At 38.2% G+C, this 24,777-nt stretch overlaps 1 protein-coding gene across 16 annotated transcripts in view; it reads left to right on the top strand.

Annotated features, from left to right (window-relative positions):
• LOC126475204 (calcium/calmodulin-dependent protein kinase type II alpha chain) overlaps positions 1 to 24,777 on the top strand; it is a 1,005,993-nt gene that overhangs the window by 951,036 nt on the left and 30,180 nt on the right. For all 16 annotated transcript variants that reach the window (XM_050102858.1, XM_050102867.1, XM_050102894.1 and 13 more), the window contains one exon: positions 22,356 to 22,450. In XM_050102858.1, the coding sequence (XP_049958815.1) occupies positions 22,356 to 22,450 (95 nt within the window). The remainder of the gene's footprint in view (positions 1 to 22,355; positions 22,451 to 24,777) is intronic.

Here is a 24,777-nt window from a genome sequence, read left to right on the forward strand (position 1 = left end):
CTTTGATCTCTGACTTTCCGGATATCTTTGAGGAGGGCCTGGGGTTTGTTTCAGACTTTGAAGCTCACTTAACGTTGAAGGCATCAGCTCGCCCGCGTTTTCTACGTGCGAGGCAGATTCCCTTGGCTCTCCACCCTCAGGTAAAAGAAGAGCTTGACCGGCTGACAGCCCTAGGGGTCGTTCTTCCCATTTCTTCTAGTAAGTGGGCTTCGCCCCTCATTATTGTCAGGAAACCCTCGGGAAAATTACGTCTTTGTGGCGATTTCAAGGCCACCATCAATTCCCAATTGGTGGTAGACACCTATCCTTTGCCTCGTACCAATGTGCGCCTCCCGCGATCTTTCTGGTGGCTACTGCACTTAGAGCACCAAGCTAAGAGTTTCAGGCTTCCTTATCACCATCAGTGAACTGGGGACTCCATTGGACCAGTGGTCATCCCTGAACTGTATGTTGATGAATTTTGCATTTGTTATAGCTTCCAATCTGAAACCTTAGCTAAACACCAGCTCCAAGGATCCTTCTGAAGGGCTGCTGTTGGGTCCCTTTCCCATGGCTTGCAATTTTGTCCCATGGAAATATGGATTAAATATTTATTTCATTGTACCACAGTTAATACTCAGAGCTCCACTTGGATATCCAGAAGTTAGACATTAAGCACAGTCACAATTTCTGGGACTCCTCTTTGATAAATAGCTGGCATTGTTGTCTTTTATTCATAAACTTCAGAATAGCTGCATGCAAAAGCGTAATGCTCCCTTGCTTGCACTTCTCCTCTACTTGATGTGTACCAAGCCCTGACTGTATTGTGGTTGCCAAGTTACAGCAAGCTCAGAAGCATCTTCATTTTTTAAATTACTGAGCATTGCACATCATAATGCAGTATGGCTTGTCACCATTGGCTTCTGGGTTAGTCTTCCAATCAGATTCCTTGCCAAAGCAGGGATCTTACCTCTATAGTTTTGAAAATACTAAGTCTTGGTCACTTACACAGTCACCACAGGACAATTTCCTAACCATCTTTTTTCATATGTGGTGTGAATGTCCCTGAAACTCATCTTCTGGTTGTTCCCAGTTGGAATATGCCTCAAGTTCCTGTGCTGGGACCTCCACTTACCCCCTTAACATTTGCTCCCCACATATTCCCCTACTATACTCTTCGGTTAGTAGCCAGACCACAAATTAGGAGCAAATTATTTGCAGGATTTAAAGTTTCACTCACCCCCACAACCTCAAGTATCTGTTCCTTTGAGTTATTTTGGAGTATCAGGGTGCTACCATTATTTATATTGAGGCTCTAAACCATGATTAGGATGGGATATGCTTTTACATCTTCCAACATTCAGAAACACCATTGTTTCCAGAAACAAGTAAGTTTTTTTGTTTTAATTTCTTCTCTCTGACCTCCCGATACTATTTGCCCAGTTGTCTTTCTGTGGGCGCAAAGTAATGTTAGTAATCTGGGAAATGAACTGCATGATCATTTGGTTAGAGAAGAGTTTACTCGCCCTCTTTAATGGCTTCTGGTGTGGATTTGTGGGTGCTGGTAAGGCCTCTACTCCTTCATAGCATCTGGTGGGCTAATATCCCCCCGCCCCTTCTAATAAACAGCATGCTATCAAGGAGACTGTAGCTGTATAGCTCACCTCTTTCTGTGCTGCCCAAAGGAAACCACCATTCTATGTCACCACTGTATTGCTCATACCAAATTTAATCCATTGTTTTATGTGATTAGCCATCCCCACATTGTACTTGCAGAGCCGTACAGACTGTAGCTTGCATCCAGGTGGAGTGCCCCCATCCTAGTGTCTCTCCACACCAAGTATGCTCTTCCAGATTCATTCTGTCTAAAGTTGGTTGAAGACATATGGACAGTTGAACTGGTTCTTCCTTTCCACCAACAAAGTGATTTTCTTCTCAGATATAATGTTTTAAACTGCTTTCAAGGTGGGTTGGGGTAATTGGAGTTGCAATACCTATTGCTGTCTTCCAGGCTCGGTGTGACCTTAGCGCCTCCTCTTCCACCAGCCATCCTGGTCACCCCTCTTTTACTCTGTTTTTTAATTACTTTGATATGCAGTTGGTCCTTTTTCTGCCACATCCTTCTTGTACTTTTTAGCAGAGCTCCTTCATATAGCAATTTGATAAATACTAGACCCAAATGAATTCTTATCTTTGATGGCAGCCACTGAAAGAAAAAAAAAACAATTGAACAGATTTTTAATGTTTTGTGTGAGAGAGTTGGTTCTGTTCCCATCTTTAACACTTCAGCATAACCCATTAGTGTGGGAGATGAGGGTTGCCTTCCATTGCATGCTGAGCTACTAGGGGTCTCGGCTGTTATTGATTCACCTACCTTCTTTAACTATTGTCAGTCCTACTGAGATCATTGTAGTATTAGCGTTTTCATGTTTAGTCTTACAGATTTCCTCTCCTCCCAGCTAGAAGGAATTGTCTATCCCTTTACTGTCTTACCCCTGTGTCAGGTCAGAGGGGTACAACTCATCACAGATGAATGCTGAGAGGGTCTTTGTCTGCTCTCTGGCCTCCAGAGTGGCCCAACCCATATACTCTTATCTCTCATACAGTTATTTCTGATTTTTGTATCAATATTCATCTACATCTATACTTTGCAAGCCACCTAGAAGAGTGTGGCAAAGGGTACTCTGTGTACCGGTTCCAGTTTGTGGGATGAACAACCCCCAGTAATCCTCCATGTGAGCTCAAGCCTCTCTCTGATTTTATCGTAATGGTCTTTTTGGGAGATATATGTCGGAGGAAGTAATATATTTATTGACTGTTTTAGGAACATACAATATCAGACTTTAACAATAAAACTCACTGTGATGCAGAATGCCTCTCTTACAGTGTCTGCCACTGGACTCGGTCAATCATCTCGATGATGCTTTCATGCTCACTAATTGAACTTTTAATATTTCTCCAGTGCATCAATTTTACCAGTCCTACATACTATCACAGTTTGATCAAACTTTGGCTAATGTCACTAACTAAAGCTAGATGGACTGGCTGTGAATGACAGACTGATGACCTTGTTGTTTAGTGCCTTAACCCCCAATTGACAAATCAATTTTCATGCACAATTTCGTCTTTTCCACAAGCTGTAGATGTATTTATTCATGCTGTCTGCTCATCCCCTGAATGCCATGGGCACATATGGACAAGGTTCCACTCTGGTACATGTGTTCTTTGGATATTGTAACATGTCTCCCAGTAGCTCTTCAAAATTCTTGTTATTCAGTTGGTATTTATGGGCATTTACTGTGGGGTGTCCAGTTGACATTTTGAGCTTGTCTTTTATGTTTCTGGTCATTCTTCATTGTAGACATTAGTATATTATCTTTGTTGTAATGTTTTTATTACTGTGGAGAATGCTTCATTTCAGTGACAACTGTGTCTGTGCTGGAAAAGTACATGCTTTCAAAATTAGTAATGTTGCTTGCAGTTAATTGTATCCATGTTAAAATCTTTTCACTGACCAAATCTTATTATAGCTGAAAAGATGTTATCTTTAGACAATGGATGCCTTTCAAATGAAGCAGAATTTTATACCATTACCCAGCATTCAAAGCCATATTTGTTTTTCTGCGTACACAGCAAAGAAACCACTTCATACGGCACTGTTTGTAGGAATGAGTGCAATAAATTGAAAATTGAATAAGGAAAAAAAACCAAACCAAGAAGGTATCTAGTCTATATCAGCTGATAGTTGCTCAAGAATCAAGCTACATGACATGAAGTGGTGGTGGTAGTGGTGGTGATACTTCTGTATGGGTTGGGAACATGACAATCATGACCTTAGCTCCCACACTAAAATCTTTTATAATGTGAATGTGCTTGTAAGTAGTAAGGCAATAAAAATCCAGCAAGAGTGTTATATAATAAGGGCCTAAAATATATGTGTTACCCCCCACATTGTTGTTGTTGTTGTAATCATCAGCCTGAAAACTACTGTGATGCCAAGTCTCTATACATATTTATTGTGTTCAAGCCTCATTATCTCTTCAAAACTACTGCAACACATGTCATTTGAACCTGCTTGCTGTAGTCAACTTTGGTCTCCCTCTACAGTTTATGTTGCAACACATCCCTCCTTTACCAAATTGCCATTCCGTAATGTTACAAATGTAGGTTTCCCTTTCTCCAGTCTATCCTCCAAGATAGCTCACAGGATCAGCATTGCCTTATGTGTTCCCACATTTTTTCGGAAGTCAGAGTGATCCTGCCCAAGGTCTGTTTCTACCAGTTTTTCCATTCTTCTGTAACTAATCTATGACTGTATTTTGCAACCATGACTTATTGAACTGATGATTCTGTAATATCTATGTCTGTGTAGATACTCCACAAGCGACCATGTGGTTCACAGCAGAGGGTACTGTTCCTGTACCACTCTGAAAAGGAATGAGGGAAAAATAACTGTCTATATGCCTCCATTTGGCTCCTACTTTCTCTTTTCTTGTCTTCACGGTCGTTAAGTGAATTTTATATTGGCGACAGTAGAAGTGTTCTGCAAGCACCTTCAGTGTAAATATAATATGGTACATCACTGATGGCCATTTGATGGACGTTGAAACTGTAAAATGATAAGTAACACTTGTAAGAAATATCATTATCATTGATATTTGGCAAGGGTAGGATTTTTTGATAGTTCATGCATTCATGCAAATTACTTCTTTTTCTGCCATCTTTTTTTACTTTCTTGACTCACTTTTCACTTTCTTGAGTGAAATATAGCTTGTGAACCTGGTCTTCCTTACTGAGTACATTAATTTTATTTGTAATTTCTAACTGTTCTTTTTCAGAGATATTTTGTGTAAGAATTGGATTCAAATCTTTTAATTCTGCTTGAAATTTGTCTTACATTGAGCAGGAATCGGTACATAGGTACCCAAATGATAGGATGAATTTTCTGTTAAATGTTTTATGATATGTTGTATATGTAACAGGAAGTTCAGGGTACTTTTCTTTGTATAACACATGGCATTTCTTTTATTGATAGTTCTTATGGAAGGTAAATTCTGTCTTTCTTTCCCTTGCCTTAGTAACTCTTTCTTCTCTAAAATGCACCTATGTGGTTATAAAAGCCAGGCCAGTTAGCATATGCATCTCTTTTATCTCTGGGAGATACTTCATTACCCTTCATACTCGATTGTATAGTCTGTAGTCTGCACTTTTTCTCTCTTTGGCTGACTGATAAACAGATAACTTCTCACTTACATCTTGCAATGATCCACAAATTTTAAACTTTGTAAAAGGACTGCACTACTCTCACACATCAAACTAAACACTGTTACTATAAGGAAACTATACAGAGTAAAAACCTAAGATGATCACATTTGCAGTTGCAATCCAGCTAATCTAAAAGTGGCAGCAAATCTTGAACTGGCCCACCTCTTTCCATAAGAAGACCAACTTAGAAAGTTCCTTCCATTAACTGGATGCATTTCAGCCAGCTGGCTGTGTTTGAACACTGCGGCAATATCCAAGGATGGGTGGACCATGTCACACGAGTGATCCATCTTGCCACTGGTCTCTCGATCCCACAGTCCTCAGGTTATCTTAGGAGGCAGGTGGACAGATGAGTTCTGTTCTGCAATCTGGGAAAGACATATGGCTCTTCAACATTTTAAATACCGACTGACAGCAGACAACCTTAGGGCCTTGTGAGTCACGAGGGCCAAGGCTCGACACGTCATTAGGGAGAATAAGAAAAGGTCATGGAAAGTGTTCCTGGACTCCATCAGTTGTTCCACTTCTTCTATAAATGTATGGGAAGCCATCTGGAGGATTCCCAGTAAATGCAGTTGTTTACTGATAGCAGCAGTGCTGAAACAGGGGTGCTTGCAAACAACACCCAGGGACATTGCTCTGATGCTGGCTGAACATTTTGCACAAACTACAGCCAATGCAAGCCAGGATCTGGCATTTTGTCGCTATCGTGTAACTGTAGAGAGGGAAAAGTTGGACTTCAGTTCCAACAGTTCTGAGGCCTACAACTCCCCTTTCTCCATGTGCGAGCTCGAATCAGCACTGACTGAGATCTGTGACACTGCACCTGGTCATGACTAAATCGGGTACTGCATGCTTTGACATTTGCATCAAAGGAATTCTGATCCCTCTACTCAAACCAGGAAAGAACTGCACATGTCCCAGTAGTTACTGGAGTATCACCTTAACGAGCTGTGTAGGAAAGACCCAGGAGTGAATGGTTAACCATAGTCTGGTCTGGTTGTTAGAGATGAGGCAACTCCTTAGCTGTTCTCAGTGTGGATTCCGAAGATTTCGGTCCACTGTCAACAATCTGACCCTCCTAGAGGTGGTTATTCAGCAGGCTTTCCTGTATTGGCATATTCTTTGATATAAGTAAGGCATATGATACTACTTGGAGACACTATATTCTTGCACAACTGCTTCAGTGAGGCTTTTGTGGCCACCTCCTCATCTTCATACGGCCGTTCCTGTTTCAGGGGTTTTTTAGGACCTGAATTGGTGACACGTTATCTGATCGAGTCGAGTAGGAGAATGGTGTTCCTCAGGGCAGTATTTTAAGTGTTACCTTCTTTGCCATAGCCATCAACAGTATCATGTCTATGGTGAGGAGTCCTGTACAGTACTTCTTATTCGTAGACAATTTTGCTGTTTTCTGTTCCTCCTCCACTGTTTCAACATCGAGCCGTCAGTTGAAAATTACAGTGCAGAGGTTATGGGAGTGCGTTGCAAAGACTGGTTTCCTGTTTTCTGCAGAGAAATGTATGTGTGTGTTCATTTTAATCATTCTCATTGTCTTTTTAATTTGCCTACCTTGAATATGGGGGACACCATCCTACATTTTAGAGGCACAGTGCAGTTTATGGGCCTCATTTTTGACTCCCACACCTGCGAGACCTGAAAGCCAGAACCCTGAAGGCACTGAACATTGTAAAGTGCCTTAGCCACAGGTCTTGGGGAGCAGACAGGGCACATCTCCTTCAGTTTTATCAGGCTTCTGTGCGTTCGCAGCTAGGCTACGGTTGCACGGTGTATAGGTCAGCGAGGCCCTCTTACTCATGGATCATTGTCCATCATGAGGGGATTCAGCTGGCCAAGGGTGCTTATCAGACCAGTCCCATACATAGCATCTGTGCTGAGGCGGGGAAGCTGCCATTTACCATCCGATGCCAGCTCCTCATGGTATGTCAGGCATGTAAGCTCCTTGCAGCTGCAACTTCACCTGCACACCATACTGTCCACTCATCCACCTCTGGAATACCTTTTCTCCAACCATCCACAAGCCAGGATGCCATTTTGGATCCACGTGCAGTGTGTGATGTAGTCACTCGGTGTGGAGCCAGTATGACCCCAAATCCAGAGTTTTAACCATCTGCCACCCTGTGTTCTGGAGAGAACCAAGTGATTTTAGATTTGGTGTGGTACAGGAGAGATAGCAGTCCTGATTCCATTTTTAATGCAATATTCCCTGTATTTTATCTGAGTACCATGACCGTGTACTTGTTTTTATGGATTTGTCTAAGCAGGGGGACTCTGTTGGTTGTTTTGTCATTTTCCTGGATTGTGTCCTTAAGGTCAGACTGCCTCCAGGATTTACCATTTTTGACGCAGAATTATATGTAACGTTGTGAGCACTGGAGCAGATGAGACATTCTCCCGGTGTTAAATTTCTCATCTGCTCAGATTCTCTGAGTGCCCTTTACTCTCTCCAATATTTTTATCCCGCGGGTACAGTAACCCAGAATATCCAGGAAGCCCTCCTACAACTACAGCGACTGTGGAAGGAGGTGTCTTTCTGTTGAGTTCCTGGGCACATTGGCATTGCAGGGAATGAAAGGGCAGATCGAGCAACCAAGGAGGCATGTCATGATCCTCTGGTATTTCGGTGTGCTATCCCCCTGTATGCTATCACCTCACTGTTGAGGTACAAAGTCATATGTCAATAGGAAGATGAGTGGCTAGTAGTGACAGTTAACAAGCTCCGTATCATCAAGTCCATAACTCGGCCGTGGAGTACTACCTTTCAGCCACAATGGCAGGACAAGGTCATTCTTAGTCCTCTTTGCATAGGCCACAGCCCTATGACACATGGATTCTTACTCCAGCGAGATGACCCTCCAGTGTGTGGTGTTTGTGGCATAGAGATCACATTTTATTTGCCAACCCATGGACTACGGCAGATTTGCCATCTATTTTATGTAATGATCAAATGAATGTGGTTAGGGTTTTAAAGTTTTGTGAATGGTACAACTTTTTGAACAAGATCTTAGGGAGATGTTCTTAATGTGTCAAAAGGTGGCTGCCTCACCCTAGTTTTTTGTAGGTGGTCAGCCAGTCACATTTCCTTGTGCTTTTCTTTTAGTTCTTCTGTGTTTTGTTTCCTCTGTGTTTTAATTTCTTGGTTAGCTCTCTTCCCTCATGTGGTACAGAGTGACTGTGTGATCATTTCGAATGTAAGCACGTACAACACTTCTAGTTCATCTCCACATTCGTTTATTTTCATAAGTCTAAGGTTGCTGATGACTTTGCTATTGGGTACCCATCAGATCCAAATACACACATAAACATTTTTATTCCCTTTCATTTGCTCCATTTTTAAATTTTCTCTTTGCAACAATTAAATTCAATATCTCTTGTGTTATCCAAATCTTTCTGCTAGACCTTGTCCTCTTACCTATTTAATCCTATGCTGCCTTAACTATTTCATCTCCTAAAGCTGCTCATTCACCTTTTACTGTATTCCTTTAGCCTGTTCTAGTCAATCAATGTCTAATGCTCCCTCTGAATCTCTCAACAACCTCTGGTTCTTTCAACTTATCTATGCCCCATCTCCTTAACTTCCTACCTTTTTCCAATTTCTTCAGTTTTAATTTACTGTTCGTAACCAATAAAATGTGATCAGAGACCACATCTGTAAACATCTTACAATTTAAAATCTGGTTCCTAAATTTCTGCCTAATCATTATATAATCAATCTTAAATACTCTGGTGGCTCAATGTCTCCTCCATGTATACAACCTTCTTTTATGATTCTTAAACCAAGTGTTAGTGATGATTAAACTATGCTCTGTGTATAATTCTACCAGATGGCTTCCTCTTCCATTTCTTTCCCTCAGTCCATATTCACCCAATATTTTTCTTCTCTCTCTTATCCTAGTACTGAATTCCAGTCCCCCATCACAATTGAATTGTTGTCTTCTTTAACTATCTGAATAATTTCTTTCATCTCATCACACATTTCTTCAATCTATTCATGATCTGCTGAGCCAGTTGGCATGTAAAGTTGTGCTAATGTGGTAGGGATGAGCTTCAGTCTATGTTGTCTATTACAATGCATCCGATATGCTGTTCATAGTAGCTTACTCGCATTCCTATCTTCTTATTCATTATTAAACACACTCCTGCATTACCCTTATTTGACTTTGTATTTATGACCCTTTATTCACCTGACCAGAAGTCCTGTTCCTCCTGCCACCAAACTTCAGTAATTCCCACTGCAGTATATCTAACTCAAACCATCAATTTCCTTTTTTACATTTTCTAATCTACCTGCCCAATTAAGAGATTTAACATTCCACAGTCTGATCTATAGAATCCCAGTTTGGTTTCTCCAGATGACAACATCCTTCTGAGTAGTCCCCACCCAGAAATCCGAATGGGGGACTATTTTAGCTCAGGAATATTTTACTTAACAGGATTCCATCATCATTTAACCATACAGTACCTAGTTGTTCCTCTGCTGCCTTCATTATACCATCTTTAAACTACCCTTTTATCTTCTGTTATGTTCCTTTTTGCTGTTTAAGCTGATAACTGTTGGATTTTTTTTTTCATTTGAAACTCTAAACAGTCCCTGCTTCTTTTAACTTATCCAGACTCCATTTCCATTATTTACCACCTTTCTGCTATTTCTTCCATTTAAATCTACTGTTTATGACCAATAAATTATGATCAGTTTCCAACTCTACCCATGGGAATCATTTGCAGTTTAAAATCTGGTTTTGCAATCTCTGTCTTATCAATACATAATTTATCTCAAGTCTAACAATTTTTCTTCTCTTCCCGTGCCTACTACTGAAATTCAAGCCCGTTAATGGTTAAATTTTTGTCCCCCCATGGCGATCTGAATAATTTCTTTTATCTCATACATTTCTTCATTATTTGCAGAGCTAGTAGCAATTAAACATGTACTACCATTGTGTGTGTTGGCTTTGTGCCTAAATTTGCTATGATAATGCATTCATTGTGCTGTTTTCAGCAGCACATCCAAATCTTTATTTATTTATTTATTTATTTCCCCATTATTATACTAACCCTTGTGCTACAAAGATTTGATTTTGTATTGATAACCCCGTACTCATCTGCTCAGTCTGCTAGATTGGAACTGAATTTTTGATGAGTCACCTTTGTCTTTGAAAAGAGTGAGACAAAAGAACTCACAGAGAGAAAATAAATAAATGTTATCATAGGTGATAGAGGTTCACTGATTTGTAGACAATTCATCAAGACTTACACAAGAAAAATTTACCAATGTGTAGGTGCACAGTTTACTTGAAATAAGAAATATGATGAATAACCAGCAAAGCATGCAGTGTATCATAATTTCTGTAGCCTGTTTCATGGCATAATGCACAGAAAAAGAAACAAAGAAATTTCTAACCATCTTCAAGTTTACAGAAAGAGTGACTTATCACAACATTACTTACAAAAAACAAGGGTTTATACACTGAAAAGCCAAAGAAATTGGTACACCTGCTTGATAGCATGTAGGACCCCTGCAAGAATGCAGAAGTGCCACAGCACATCGTGGCATGCACTTGACTAATGCCTGAAGTAGTGCTGGAGGGAATTGACACAATGAATGTCCATAAACCGTAAGAGTATGAGGGGGTAGAGATCTCTTCTGAGCAGCATGTTGCAAGGCATTCCAGATATCCTCAGTAATGTTCATGTCTGGGGAGTTTGGTGGCCAGTATACGTGCTTAAACTCAGAACAATATTCCTGGAACCACTCTGTAGTAATTCTGAATCTGTAGGGTGTTGGATTGTCCTTCTGGAAGTGCCCAAATCAGAATGCACAATGGACATCAATGGATGCAGGTGATCAGACAGTATGCTTCTGTACATGGTGCCCATCAGAGACATATCAGGGGTCCCATATCACTCCAACCGCTCATGCCCCACACCATTACAGAGCCTCAACCAGCTTGAACAGTCCCCTGCTGACATGCAGGTCCATGCATTCATGAGGTTGTCTCCATCCCCATACGTGTCCATCCACTCAATACAATTTGAAATGAGACTTGTCTGACTAGGCAACATGTTTTCAGTCATCAACAGTCCAATTTCGGTGTTGACAGGCCCAGGAAAGGCATAAAGCTTTGTGTCATGCAGTCATCAAGGGCACGTGAGTGAGCCCTCAACTCCAAATGTCCATATTGATTGTGTTTTGTTGAGTGGTTCGCACGCTGACACTTGTTGATGGCCCAGTATTGAAATTTGCAGCAGTTTTCAGAAGGGTTCCACTTCTGTCATGTTGAACAATTCTCTTGAGTCGTCATTGGTCCCGTTCTCACAGGATCTTTTTCTGGCCACAGCAATGTCAGAGATTTGATGTTTTACCAGATTCCTGATATTCATGATACACTCATGAAATGATCATACGGGAAAATGCCCATTTCATCCCTACCTCAGAGATGCTATGTCCCATCGCTTGTGTGCTGACTATAACACCACATTCAAACTCACTTCAATCTTGATGACCTGCCATTGTAGCAGCAGTAACTGATCTAACAGCTGCACCAGACACTTGTTGTCTTATATAGATGTTGCTGAGCACAGCACCCTATTCTGCCTGTTTACATATCTCAGTATTTGAATATGCATGCCTATACCAGTTTCTTTGGTACTTCAGTGTATGAAACAAAATTAAAAATACTGAAAATTAAGGTAAAAGCAACAGGTTATGAGCACAGGAAATTCAGATTTTTAAAGATTCCAAAAAAGGAAATCAAAAATAACCAATTTCAGTTATCTATTTGAAACTGGAATTACAGAACTGAATTCAGTATTGCTTACAGAAAAAGTGAAAGGAAAAGTTAACCACAATACATGGCAGTTTGCAATGAAAACATACCTTCATCATGCAAAGCTGTGGGAATACATCTCAGGTGAACTGGAGAATGAGGCAAAGGTGTGTAATGTTAGAACTAATATCATGATGTAACTTCATTCATCAATTTCATGCACCTGCAGAACACAACAATCTCAAAAGAGATGTGGGACAAATTAAAACATGTATGAAGGCTCAGAACTTTACAAAAGAGTTGGTTTACTGGCTACACTCATCACAACTCAACTGGAGAACTATACATCAGTAGAAGAATACTTATACAAAATAATTTCCATTCTAATAAGTGAAATGTTTTGAATTTTGAAGTGAAAGATGAGTAAGTAGGATGCATCCTTTTTTTGGCAGCATAACCAGATGACTATAAAACAATTATTATGCACCTAGAGCAATACTAAATACGAATAATTGAAGACTCTATTAAAACTAAATTGTTGCAGAATGTGAAGGGTGAAGAGTTTGCCACTCTACGATTAGTCATGTGGACAAGAAATGTCAGAGATATTCTTCTGTTTAAGTTCTAGCAGTGGAGGTAGCCAGAAACATTTGTGCCGTATATGGGGATAATGCCTTTGGACAGAGCATGACAAGAAAATGGTTTTCACATTTCATGGAGGACAGTTTTGACATTATTGACCATTCACATTCAGGGAGACCTTCAGGGATTGATGGAGATAATTTAAATGAATTATTCCACCATTGTGCAACATTTTCATGCAATGGACAAGATTCAAAAATCAGAAGCAAAGGTACAATATGCACCAAGCCAAAATCACAAAAATCAGCAGGTGGCCATACGTGCATGTCTGCTTGCTCATCATTAATTGGCTTGTGAACAACACTGACCATTACTATCCTGTATTGTTACTGCTGATGACAAAATATGTCTTTATGCAAACATAAGGAAAAGAAAGGAATAGTTGAGCCCAAACAAAGCAGCAGCTTTCCACACAAAGACCTGTGTGCATCCACAAAAGATAATGTTATGCATCTGGCGGAACAGGGACAGTGTGGGGCTTCCTCGAGATGTAACCATCACTGCTGACATTTACTGTCAACAACAATGATCAGGAAGTGAAGTGATGCTGCTACTCGATAATGCCCACCCCCATTCTGCTAGACTGATAAAAAAACACTATATAGGGGTTGGATTGGGATGTCACCTTATTCACCTGATCTGGATGAAAATGCACTTCAGACATGCCTCAATGAGTTCTTCACCTCAAAACCATGTGATTTCTACATTGCAGAATCAAAAAGTTACTCTAGTGTTGGTAGACTGTTGTAAATAGTGAAGGAGAATATATTATTGATGACTAAAGTCTCTGTCGTGTATCTGTTGTGTCTATTAAAGTTGTGGAAAAATGTTAAGAACTTAAGCACCAACCTAATAGAATGATGATAAAACTCATGAGTGGTAGTATCAAATGATGAGAATTTGCTCATTCAAGGAATTGGTGACAAACATGTTGATGCACTGGCTGGCAGAAAGAAGACAAAAATTAAAGATATATCACAGACTTTTGTACTATCCATTAACTTTGACCAGTGATGTCATAAAAAGCCCAAAATGCAATACAAACATTATTTCAAACTGGTGACCAGTGATGTTACCCATTCCCATGCACCAAAATATAAACAAAAAATACAGAATTGTACAAATTCTTAATAATAAATATTGAAGCTAACTGGACAACCAGTTAAGAGATTTGCATGGAGACAAACTAAAATCTAAAATAACAGCAACAAAATCATGGTAACTGTAAAATATATAAAATGAAACACCCACAGAAACACAATGCAGTGGTTGGTTTAGTTAACTGTAACTGTAACTGTAACTGGTATAGAAAACATCTCTTGACCTCAACTTGAAATGCCATTACCAATTCAAGAAGCTAAAAACTGGTAGCAGCAGAAAGTCAGAAGGCATTACCAACACATATAGCCTAATATCACCAATATTAACAAAATGCAGCACAGGTATTGAAAACATCACTTCTTATGTATAGCTCAAAATAAATTCCAATACCCAAAAATCATGGCAATGACTGAAATGTGGCATCAAAATGAAACATGAAACAAACTGACAAGGGAATGGTCCAATAAGACATGTCGAACTCCACCCTGAAAATTTTTACACAAGAAGAGGACAACGAAAGAGATGCACTGTCAAAATTTTAGCTGCTAAGAGGCACTGCAAGTATTTTGTAAAAAATGTTGAAGTTACACATTTTTTGCTGCATGAGGAACAGCTTATAACAGCAGTCTGTACAAACCTGCCCACTTAGCACGCGACTTGGTGAATCACTCATGCAGCGCCACATAGCATAATTATCCGGAGTTCACAGACACCAGTTTTAAGCATGTAAAGCCTGGTTTACAATGGAGTGTATGGAAGCAAAGACGTGCGAATGAGCATTTGCAGAACATTCACTACCATTCATTTGTATATGAGTAGAATCATTTATACTAGAGGGAATGGAAGAGAACACAAGGTAGTGAACATTGCCTATGAATGCTGTGTTATTAGTTTTTAGTTTCTGGAGCTATTATTGAGCATACAGGATGCAACTCTATCTTGTTAGAGCCACAATGCGAAACTTTGCTATTCAGTGAGAATTATTTTGCGTGGAGGGTGCACTGTTCTTGATGGAGTATGCAAAATAACACAGGGAAGGAAGAATTTAAATGTCTTAATCTGTATGAAAGCATGACATGTGTGGAGATCATGCACTTTACTCAAAATTGCAGCTCTATCTCTCTTTAGCACTGGCTGAAATTTTCCTTGTATGTCGGCTGCCATTTTTCGCTGGCTTCTCATTACCATTGAGGAGAAATTTATAAACAGAATACTAATTACTGACATTGAGCATCACTTAAAGAGGTGACACAGCTAGTGTTTCCACTACACTTGTAAGGTCTAATGGTTATATTCTTTTTTGTTTTCTTTTCGAAACAAAAATGGTCTAGTAGCAAAATGTGAGCTTCATGATCCAGAGAGTTCATGATCAAATCCTGTTCACACCACAACTTTTTCACTATGATTTTTAACTAAGCATTTACTTCTCACGGATATTGGTGTGGCCATGAAAAACAGGTGATTTAGATTCCACATTAAATTGCAGGTCTCCATTTTCTGATTAGGGGACTGGGGAAGATTAGGGACACATAAGTAGCTGCAGTCATGTCCAGTTGAAAGACTGCAAGAGGCCTAGTGTGTACACCAGACAGAATTCTCTTTTTCTCATGCTTGTTATCCTGTTTGCTCTGTTGAAAACCTGGTTTAAACTATACAAACATTTTTTTGAATAACTTCATATTACAGTTAAGTTCTTGCAATGTAATTCTTATAAAAGTGGCTAGCAGAGAAAATAAAATCATTGCAGTGACTGATGTCACAGATGACTTCCATGAGCGAGGACTTGTAATTTGTTGAAACGAAATGTGTCTTGCAGTACTACATTTTATAACAATTCCTGTAGGCCATTCCTTATAATAATGTTTAAATGTTGTACCTTTGACTATCAGTGAAACAGTTCTTTGTTTACTCCCAGTAGTCATCACAAAAATGTGAAGTGTCTATTGAATGACAAAAGCAAACATTTTTCTTGCACCAGGCACACCGGACAAAGGAAAAATTGATTCAGTCAGATACTTTGCAGTAACCACTAGTTTTCTTTAGACAGAACTAGGATCAACTCAGAAATTGTCCTGGTTGCTGTTCTGCATATTGTGCTGCAAACCAGGCATACTTGATCAAATTTGTAAAGCGTGGTGAAGAAAACTGGTATGCACAAATGACTGGAGCTTAAGAATATTGTTCCACTGATAAACCTGAAATGAAAGAGAGGCATTGGAAATTATGTTGTCTGATAATTTCCTGAAAAATGCTTTCCACTGTCGAAAAAATTCTTTATCGGGAGATTGAATCAGAGTAGTAGTTTCAGACATTACATGTACAGATTTTTTTGTTGTCCTCCACAAAAATAGAGGCATTGTTATGTCCAGGCCATGAATCCAACAAAAGCAATGAATTAGTTTCTGCAGCTGGCAGGAATATGTTTTGAACAAAATGTTGAAAATTATTCCTTCCCATTTTTCCAGATTTTGATACACTGATTACAAGATTTTGCAACTAAACAATCCATTTTTTATTTTGGTTCCTAATTTGTCTTGCAGTTCTTGAAGACAGATATACAGCTGTGGAAACAGTAACCCACTCATACTTATCACTGGCATTATGGTATATGCTTATGTCATCGCATTCATTGATTTTTCCAGGGATAAGAGCAAGTTTCGTCTTTATGTCAGCTATGAACTTCTCTGTAGCAGTGTCTATCACAGGCAGAGCTGCCCTATACATTTATGTGATGTACACTTAGTAATTTTCTGTCTTCCTATTCCATACAATTTCTTGAACCTGCATAGCCAGGTTGACAAAGCCTGGAAATTAGCAGTGTTCATGTCAGATGCAATTTGGAGGACCCAGTCTCATAGATCTCCAACGGTAATGGTGCATACCCTCTCATGAGTAGTTGTAAATCTTTCAGTTTTTCATTCAGATGGTCTTGGGTTTCAGTTTGGTGCATATTTCTTACTTCATGTAATTCATTCTTCCATTTGTTCAGTTCATGCCCTGATTTCATGAATCAAAAATGCCTTTGCACACTGCATAACTTCAACCATTTTTTTCTCGCCTTCATTTAACCAATATCTCATTGCCTTTTATTTTTCACTGAAAGGTGTGTCAGTATGTGTCTTTTTTTAGACTTGTAAGGTATTCTTCTTCAGAACTGTTACTGGCACAACTAATTTTGTCCAAACCACAATTCATGGAATTGTTGCAGTGTTTCCCATTTCTTCTAACTTATCTACAATTTCAAATGAAATGTCGATATCACTCGAATGAATGTCAAGGAAATCAACTAATAAATGACACACATGTACATCCTCAGGAGCAGTACATGATTTTGGCTGGAAATCACATTCTTCATATTTCATCACTGCTAAATTGAGAACATTAATTGATTCCTCATTATGGTGAAACTGGAAGGGAAAAAAAGGGTACTATTATCAGGCATGCCTTACAGAAGCACAATAAATATTAATGCAGCTTTATCTGTATTGTCAATACTTACCAATACTGAAAAAAGAAACTGATAATTTGTAATAGATGTTACTTGAGTGGCTAATCCAAGAGAATAATAACTGTACATTGTAGTGTCAGAGAAATTATCAACGAACGGTAACCTGAAACTTCCTTTAAAAATTACAGTCTGGTTGTGTTGTGTTTCCTGTTTACAAATGTACCACCAACCTTGGCTGTCTGTGTGCCTAGTTGCACATGCACAGTTGCTACAGCACCAGTAGGGGTGTCCATTTCTACCGCTACCTGATGCACTACAAATTTGGCAATTTTCAGCTATTTTTTTTATACTTGCAGAACCTCTTAGCAACTAAAATTTTGACAGTGAATTTCTTTTGTTGTTTTCTTCCTGTGTAAAAAAATTCAGGGTAGTTTTCAATATGTCTTATTGGACCATTCCCTTGTGGGTATTGATCTCTCAATGCAAGTAGCATACCAGGCAGGAATTTTATAGCTGAAACGTACATGTGTTCGTAAATAATTCCAAGTTCAGATAAATTGCAGCTACTGTTTTCTATTTTTTTCTAGGACAATCAAGGATAATGTTTAACCTCTGATTGATAAGTGATGTCATATTCCACAACATTACTATGTCGTGGCTCAAAGCAACAGATGTTCTTTACTTGCCACAATTAAGTATCAGTGTATCTTCTATAAGTAAGACAGTGCGAAAGAGACATTTTTCCATCACCTTTTATCAATGAGGCTGTCACATTTACAATAAGAAAAAGAATCCATATATGATAGCAATGCTTGATAATGGAATGTACACATTGGACCAACCAGATAATTATTTAGCTAAACTGAAGTCCATATCACTATTGAATGACGCATACTTTTACTGTAGGAGATTAGGACATTCAAGCCCTGATGGAATAGAAACTTCAAGGCCATTGACCTTCTTCTTCTGTGCTGGATGCTTACGCATTGCCCAAACTCTTACGGGACTCGGTAAGATTGTCTGCCGCAAGTAATGAGTGTAATGGGCAAGAGCACTACAAATGTAGTGTGTGGACATTAAGCTGGGAATGTGGGTCTCACGGGGAGCATGCAAGGGATAAATCCCTGCAGTCACACTATCCTCTGTGCTCTCGGTGGCTCAGATGGATAGAGCATCTGCCATGTAAGCAGGAGATCCCTGGTCTGAGTCCCAGTCGGGGCACACATTTTGAACTGTCCCCGTTGATGTATATCAGTGCCTGTCGACAGCTTAGGGTCTTGATTTAATTATCATTTAATTCTAACAAAAGACCAAGATCTAGGTTTGGGTGTCATTTCAGCACACTATTTTCATCTGTTTGATTACTGATCAAATATTTTAAATTAGTTGTTATACTTAAACATTGTCAATTTTTATGTAGTTGTTATGTATGTAATCTTAAACAAAACAGCTGTTGAAAAATATGCTTAAATGCAGTAGTCATTTTGAAAGTAATGACATTTGTATCAGTTATGTAAGCAACTAATGTGCAACCACTTTCAATTAAAAGCAACTTCATTCATACTTCTAATGCTTCACCTTTTGTTAATGCAGTTAGTTTATCATACAGGGACATGGAGCCTCTCTTGTAAAAATAAATCTTGTCTCATGGCACATTCATGAAGGCACCCTCTCAAGATGCATATCTTTACTCTCAGATTACCCACTCCTTCTTCTCCTTAACCTCAAAGCCTGGTACTAGAATAGCCCTCCTCTCAACTCCTTGACTACCACTGTTATTTCAGCCTTATCTCCACTGTAATTTTTTCTCATGATCAAGTCCTGCTATTAAATTGTTTAAGCTATCCTGTATTTTGTTTTCTTTAACAATATTTATATAAGTAATCTTTGTATCCAAAGTAAAGTTAATAATAATAATAATAATAACACTGGAACAAAACCATTATAACAGATAAAACAACACCACATAACAAACCTGACATCATACTCACCAATAAAAAGAAGAAATTAACACAACTAATCGAAATATCCATACCCAATACGACAAATATACAGAAGAAAACAGGAGAAAAAATTGAAAAATACATCCAACTGGCTGAGGAAGTCAAGGACATGTGGCATCAGGATAAGGTTGACATTATACCAATTATACTATCAACTACAGGAATCATACCGCACAATATCCACCAGTACATCAACGCAATACAAACAAGATGCTATAACTGATATAAAAGGCACAATTAAAGAATTCAGAGTGCACATGATCAAACTCCACCCAAACGTATATATACAACTACAGAAATCTATAATTATTGAGACATGTTCAATTACCCGAAAGTTCCTAAATGCAATGTAACATATATCGTACAGTTAAAAGGAAGTCACACTTGATCAAGGTCTGTGTCACTTTCCATTTTTAACCAGACATAACGTCTGAGAAAGGAAATAAATAATAATTAGTACCACTAAACCAATAATTTTTAGTGTTTTTGTTTCTGTATTTGTCTTAATTATTCTCATGGTCATAACTTTTGCTATAATTGTTATTTACTTTGATGGAAGAAATACCATCATAATATTGACTATCATCATCCTTGTTCTGTCTGTGATAAACAGATGTTCATGGAAAATGGTGCTGTAATGTGGTTGCACATAGGTAAAACTGGTGAAGAGAAAGTCACAGCACAGAATAGTGTAACATAGTACTTCAATTGGCTAATATTGTAATACACAATCCAAAGTCCAGCAGTAGTGCATGCACAATCCTGCTAAATAAATATTGTAGTCAGTGTCCAAGTATAACCCCCAGATCCTCCTGTATCCAGCAAGAAGTACATTGATACTGATATATGTCAGAGCTGCAAATGAATCATAATGAAAAAGTAGGCTTTATGCCAGGACCACAGATAATAGCGTGGGTCATATTACAGACAGAATGGAGTTTGATCATGTGCACTCTGAAATTCTTTAATTGTGCCTTTTATATCAGTTATAGCATCTTGTTAAAACCAATATTACAATCATTTTTATCATAATAATCACACACATTTAACTCAGTTACATCTATTATCAAAAGTTATAGACATGCTCTTGTTGCAGTCTTCTGTTCAGTGACTGGTTGGATGCTGCTTTCCATACCTGACTATCCTGTGCAAGCCTCTTCATGTGTGCAGAACTATTGCAACTATTCCCAAACTGATGATTCATTTATGCTTCAGCTTGTGTACTAACAACCAATTCCTTCTTTCAGTTAAGTTGCACCATAAATTTATTTACCCCAGTTCTATTCAGTACCTTTTCACAGTTATTCTTCTGTAGCACAAATTTTGAAAAACTTCTAGTCTTTTCTTGTCTGAACCGTTTATTATGTGTTCAGAAAAAACTTTCTAAAACCTTAAATACTTTTCTTGCTATTGGTAGTTTTCACTTTATATTCTGTCCAATTTGGTCAACACCAATTACATTGCTGCTCCAGTTGCAAAACTCTTCTGCTATTATGAAAGGATAGATCACTAGTCATCATAAAGATGACATTTTGAGTTGTGGATATGCACAAAAAATAGACTGCTACACTCTAAGCTTTCAAATGGAGCCTTCTTCAGAAAAAAAAGAAAACACATACACCTTCACACAAACAGATAACCTCACACACACATGACCGATTTGCATTGACTGAGATTATTGGTACATTGTGGCTCAGATATCAGAGCGTATGTGGTTTGGAAGGAAGAAAAATGAAGAAGAAGAAAAAGGAGAAGAAGACAGAAAAGAGGAAAGAACATACAATGAGTAGAATAATGGTTTAGGGAATAGTAACAAAGGAAAACATCACAGGAATGTGGGATAGAAGAAAATCCCTCCCCCATAGCCTGGCCACATGGGGATGATATATCTGCAGTGACAAGAACTCCCTTATCCAGTATGCTGAAGGACTCATAAAGAACTTGAGGAAGAGGCACTGGCTCCAGACCTAGTCCACAAACAAATTTCTCTTGCCATATCCTCACAGATCCTGATTCTTCCACCACCCCCAAAACCCAGCTACAAAGGAGTGCCCCCTTTGTTACTCAGCACCCCATTGGACTGGAAAAAATGAACCATAGTCATCATCTGTGCTTTCATTATCATCATGCCTTGAACTGAGGGTCATCCTACCCAAGATTCTTCCAACCCCAACTAAAGTAGTGTTTTGATTGTCTGTCTGCAACATCCTAGTCCATCCATATGCCACTCCCAATCCCAGCCAGGTCACAAGGATCACATCCCTGTAGAAGGCCCAGGTGCAACTGCAATCTGATTACTGTAAAAGTTGTAGTTAGCATTCACTCACTTTATTTTATCCATGCTACCTTCAGAATTTCAAAGAATGTATTCCAGTCAACATTGAAACTTTCCTGGCAGATTAAAACTGTTTGCCGGACCAAGACTCGAACTTGGGACCTTTGCCTTTCGCAGGCAAGTGCTCTACCACTGAGCTACCCAAGCACAACTCATGGCCCATCTTCACAGCTGTAGTTCTGCCAGTACCTCGTCTACTACCTTCCAAACTTTACCGAAGCTCTCCTGCGAAGACGAGGTACTGGCAGAACTACAGCTGTTAGGATGGACCGTGAGTCGTGCTTGGGTAGCTCAGTGGTAGAGCACTTACCCACGGAAGGCAAACGTCGTGAGTTCAAGTCTCGGTCCGGTACACAGTTTTAATCTGCCAGGAAAGTTTCATATCAGCGCACACTCTGCTGCAGAGTGAAAATCTCATTCCAGTCAACATTGTCAACATCTTTCTGTAAGGCTACAAATGCTGTCAACATAAAAAATTGAATTTACAGTAATTTGTTATGTGTCTGTGGACAAAATAAGTACAAGAAGATATAAAAATTAATACCAGCAGCCCATAAATACATTATACACTCTTTCATTGCTTTAGAATTTCAGAGGAAAACATAGTGCCAAAGCAATTATAATCTTTTCAGTAACTTTGATTATACTCGTGTTTGAACACTCTCTCTCTCTCTCTCTCTCTCTCTCTCTCTCTCTGTGTGTGTGTGTGTGTGTGTGTGTGTGTGTGTGTGTGTGTGTATGAGTGATATCATGCAGAATACATGTATAATCGTTTTGGTATTTCTTTAAAATTTCAGGAAAATATGTGATCCACATCTCACAGCATTTGAACCAGAAGCTCTAGGTAATTTAGTCGAAGGGATGGATTTCCACAAATTTTACTTTGATAATGGTAATCACTGCTTTTTATTTGCACTTACATTAGGTGTGAATCATCACTTTAAAATTAAGGAATATTTGTTTGTATATGAAATATAATCACTCTTATTTTTATTATTAAAATAATAAGGTGATAGCATGAAGGGATGCTGATAATTATTTATACCTGCTGCCAAGTATCTCCTCCCAAAAAGCAAACTGCATGTTGCATGTATTTTCTGTGCATATTATGTGAGAAATAATTTTGCTGCTGCTTGTTTACAATTATAGTAATGATAAGTAGGTAATTCATTAGTGGCGTAGCCAATACATATGTAATATTTTTCTTCTTGATGACGTTTTCCATGCTTAACCATTTATTGTGACTGATATTAATATTGTTGAGCTTGTTTTACAACTCAGTAATATGATTTTAAAGAAAAATACACTGAAGTTAATTACCTGATATGGATTTGCAGAATTCAATTATTAAATAGCAGTGACTTATATATTAATTGACTGCATCACCACTTAGTTGAAGAGGTGTGCAAGTTGATTTATTTATACTTAGCTCACTTCAGACAGAAATCCAAATTATCTCGCTGCACTTCTTTTTGGGGAAAACATAATCCAAATTTACATCTGAACTTCCTGTTATAGGTTTTCAACGGTTTCCCTAAATTGCATGTAGTGAATGCTTGTGTGTTCCTTTACACAAGGCTCTATCCTTCAGTTCCATTCCTTATGACTTTTATACCAACAGAATGTTGAACTCTATTCTTCTTCTTTCCTTCTTCACTTGTCAGACGTCAGATGCAGAACTGTTAGCGCATCCTACAATTATATGAGCATAAATAGAGTCATTACAAATATAAATTTATTTTAGTTAATATGTAAATGATACCTTCATTTATATCAGTGTCTTCAGTACTTGGGACATGTGATCATACTTATCAGAGTACATTCACCAGGAAGTATTTCTGTCAGCCTGCACTGTGATTTTGCTGAAATGAATATTCTTGTTATTAAAATGTGTTAACTGTAAAATGATATTTAAAAATTATGTAACTAAAATAAAAATAAAAAGCTGAACTCATTTATGGTCTAAAAGTTTGTAGAACATTGGAGAAATTGAATTAAAATTTGATAGGTCACAAGCAAAGTCTTACTTTTTTCATAACACAATTCTTCTTGTTTGATGTAGATTTGTTGGTCTTCTTCCTTCAATGTTTGTTTTCTTAATACATGAATAATTATCTTGTATCAATTTGTAATTGAATATGTTTTGATTGTTAACGGAGGATTTTTGGTTGATATTTAGCCCTCGCCCATCCAATTTCTCCCCCCCCCCCCCCCCCAAAAAAAAAAAAAATCAAAAAAAAAATCTCATTTTGTCTCAATTGAACCAAATCTGAAATGTGAAATATAAAAAATGTAGCGATTTTCATAGCTATTTGTTTTCACTGTTGTTGAAGATAATAGCATGTGACTTTGTGCCTCAGTGAGCAACTGTCAAACTACAAATACAGAATTCTAAGATTTTTTTTTCTATCACTTATTACTTAGTCGCCTCTAGAAAAATATGAGTTGACTGAATGCCAAGTTACACCATTGTTCAAAGTGTTGTTAGTCTGCAGGGCCCCTTATAACTGGATGAGTAAGTTGTTACAAAAGTTTGAGGACTATGCCTAAGAAAAAAAAACTGTGGTGTTAAAATCAGGTCTTGGCTTGGGGACAGTTGAAATATTCTTGTCTTTAAAGCAATTAAACCTTAAAAACAAATCGTTTTGGATAAATATACATCATGTTTGTAGACTCAGATAAAAGAAATTAATAATCAGTTTTATTTCAAAAAACTTAACCTCCACATTGCCTCTTATTTGTTGTTTACTAAAGGATAAATGTGTGTTTCATGTAGCAAAAAAATTCCTTTCCACTTACCTGCACTTTATTGTTGAGAGTTAAGTTACAATATAATAGACTTCAGTCTATTGCAATTTCTGTCTCAGACACCACCTAATGTGACACTGAGCATCAGTAAAAATCGGAAACAGATGCCATTTACTCCGAAAAGACAATCTGTTAATTATTTACATATTTTGTTTGGTCTTGTTATTGATAATTTGGTACATACTTTGCACATATTATACAGGCTAGGTCAGGTTTGAGGTAGTAATGCAATTTATACATTTTATAATTTTGAAATGATAATTCAGTACATGCTGGATATAACAACATAGTTACAACAAAAAAATAATATGCTTAATAGTGCTTGATCAATTACACTAATGTTTCTCCAAAAACTCAGAAACAGAATAGAAGCAGTGGTCAAGCAAATACGCTTTCAGCTTCAGTTGAAAA

Source organism: Schistocerca serialis, chromosome 1 (assembly GCF_023864345.2).
Source record: "Schistocerca serialis cubense isolate TAMUIC-IGC-003099 chromosome 1, iqSchSeri2.2, whole genome shotgun sequence".
Classification (NCBI taxonomy): Eukaryota; Metazoa; Arthropoda; class Insecta; order Orthoptera; family Acrididae; genus Schistocerca; species Schistocerca serialis.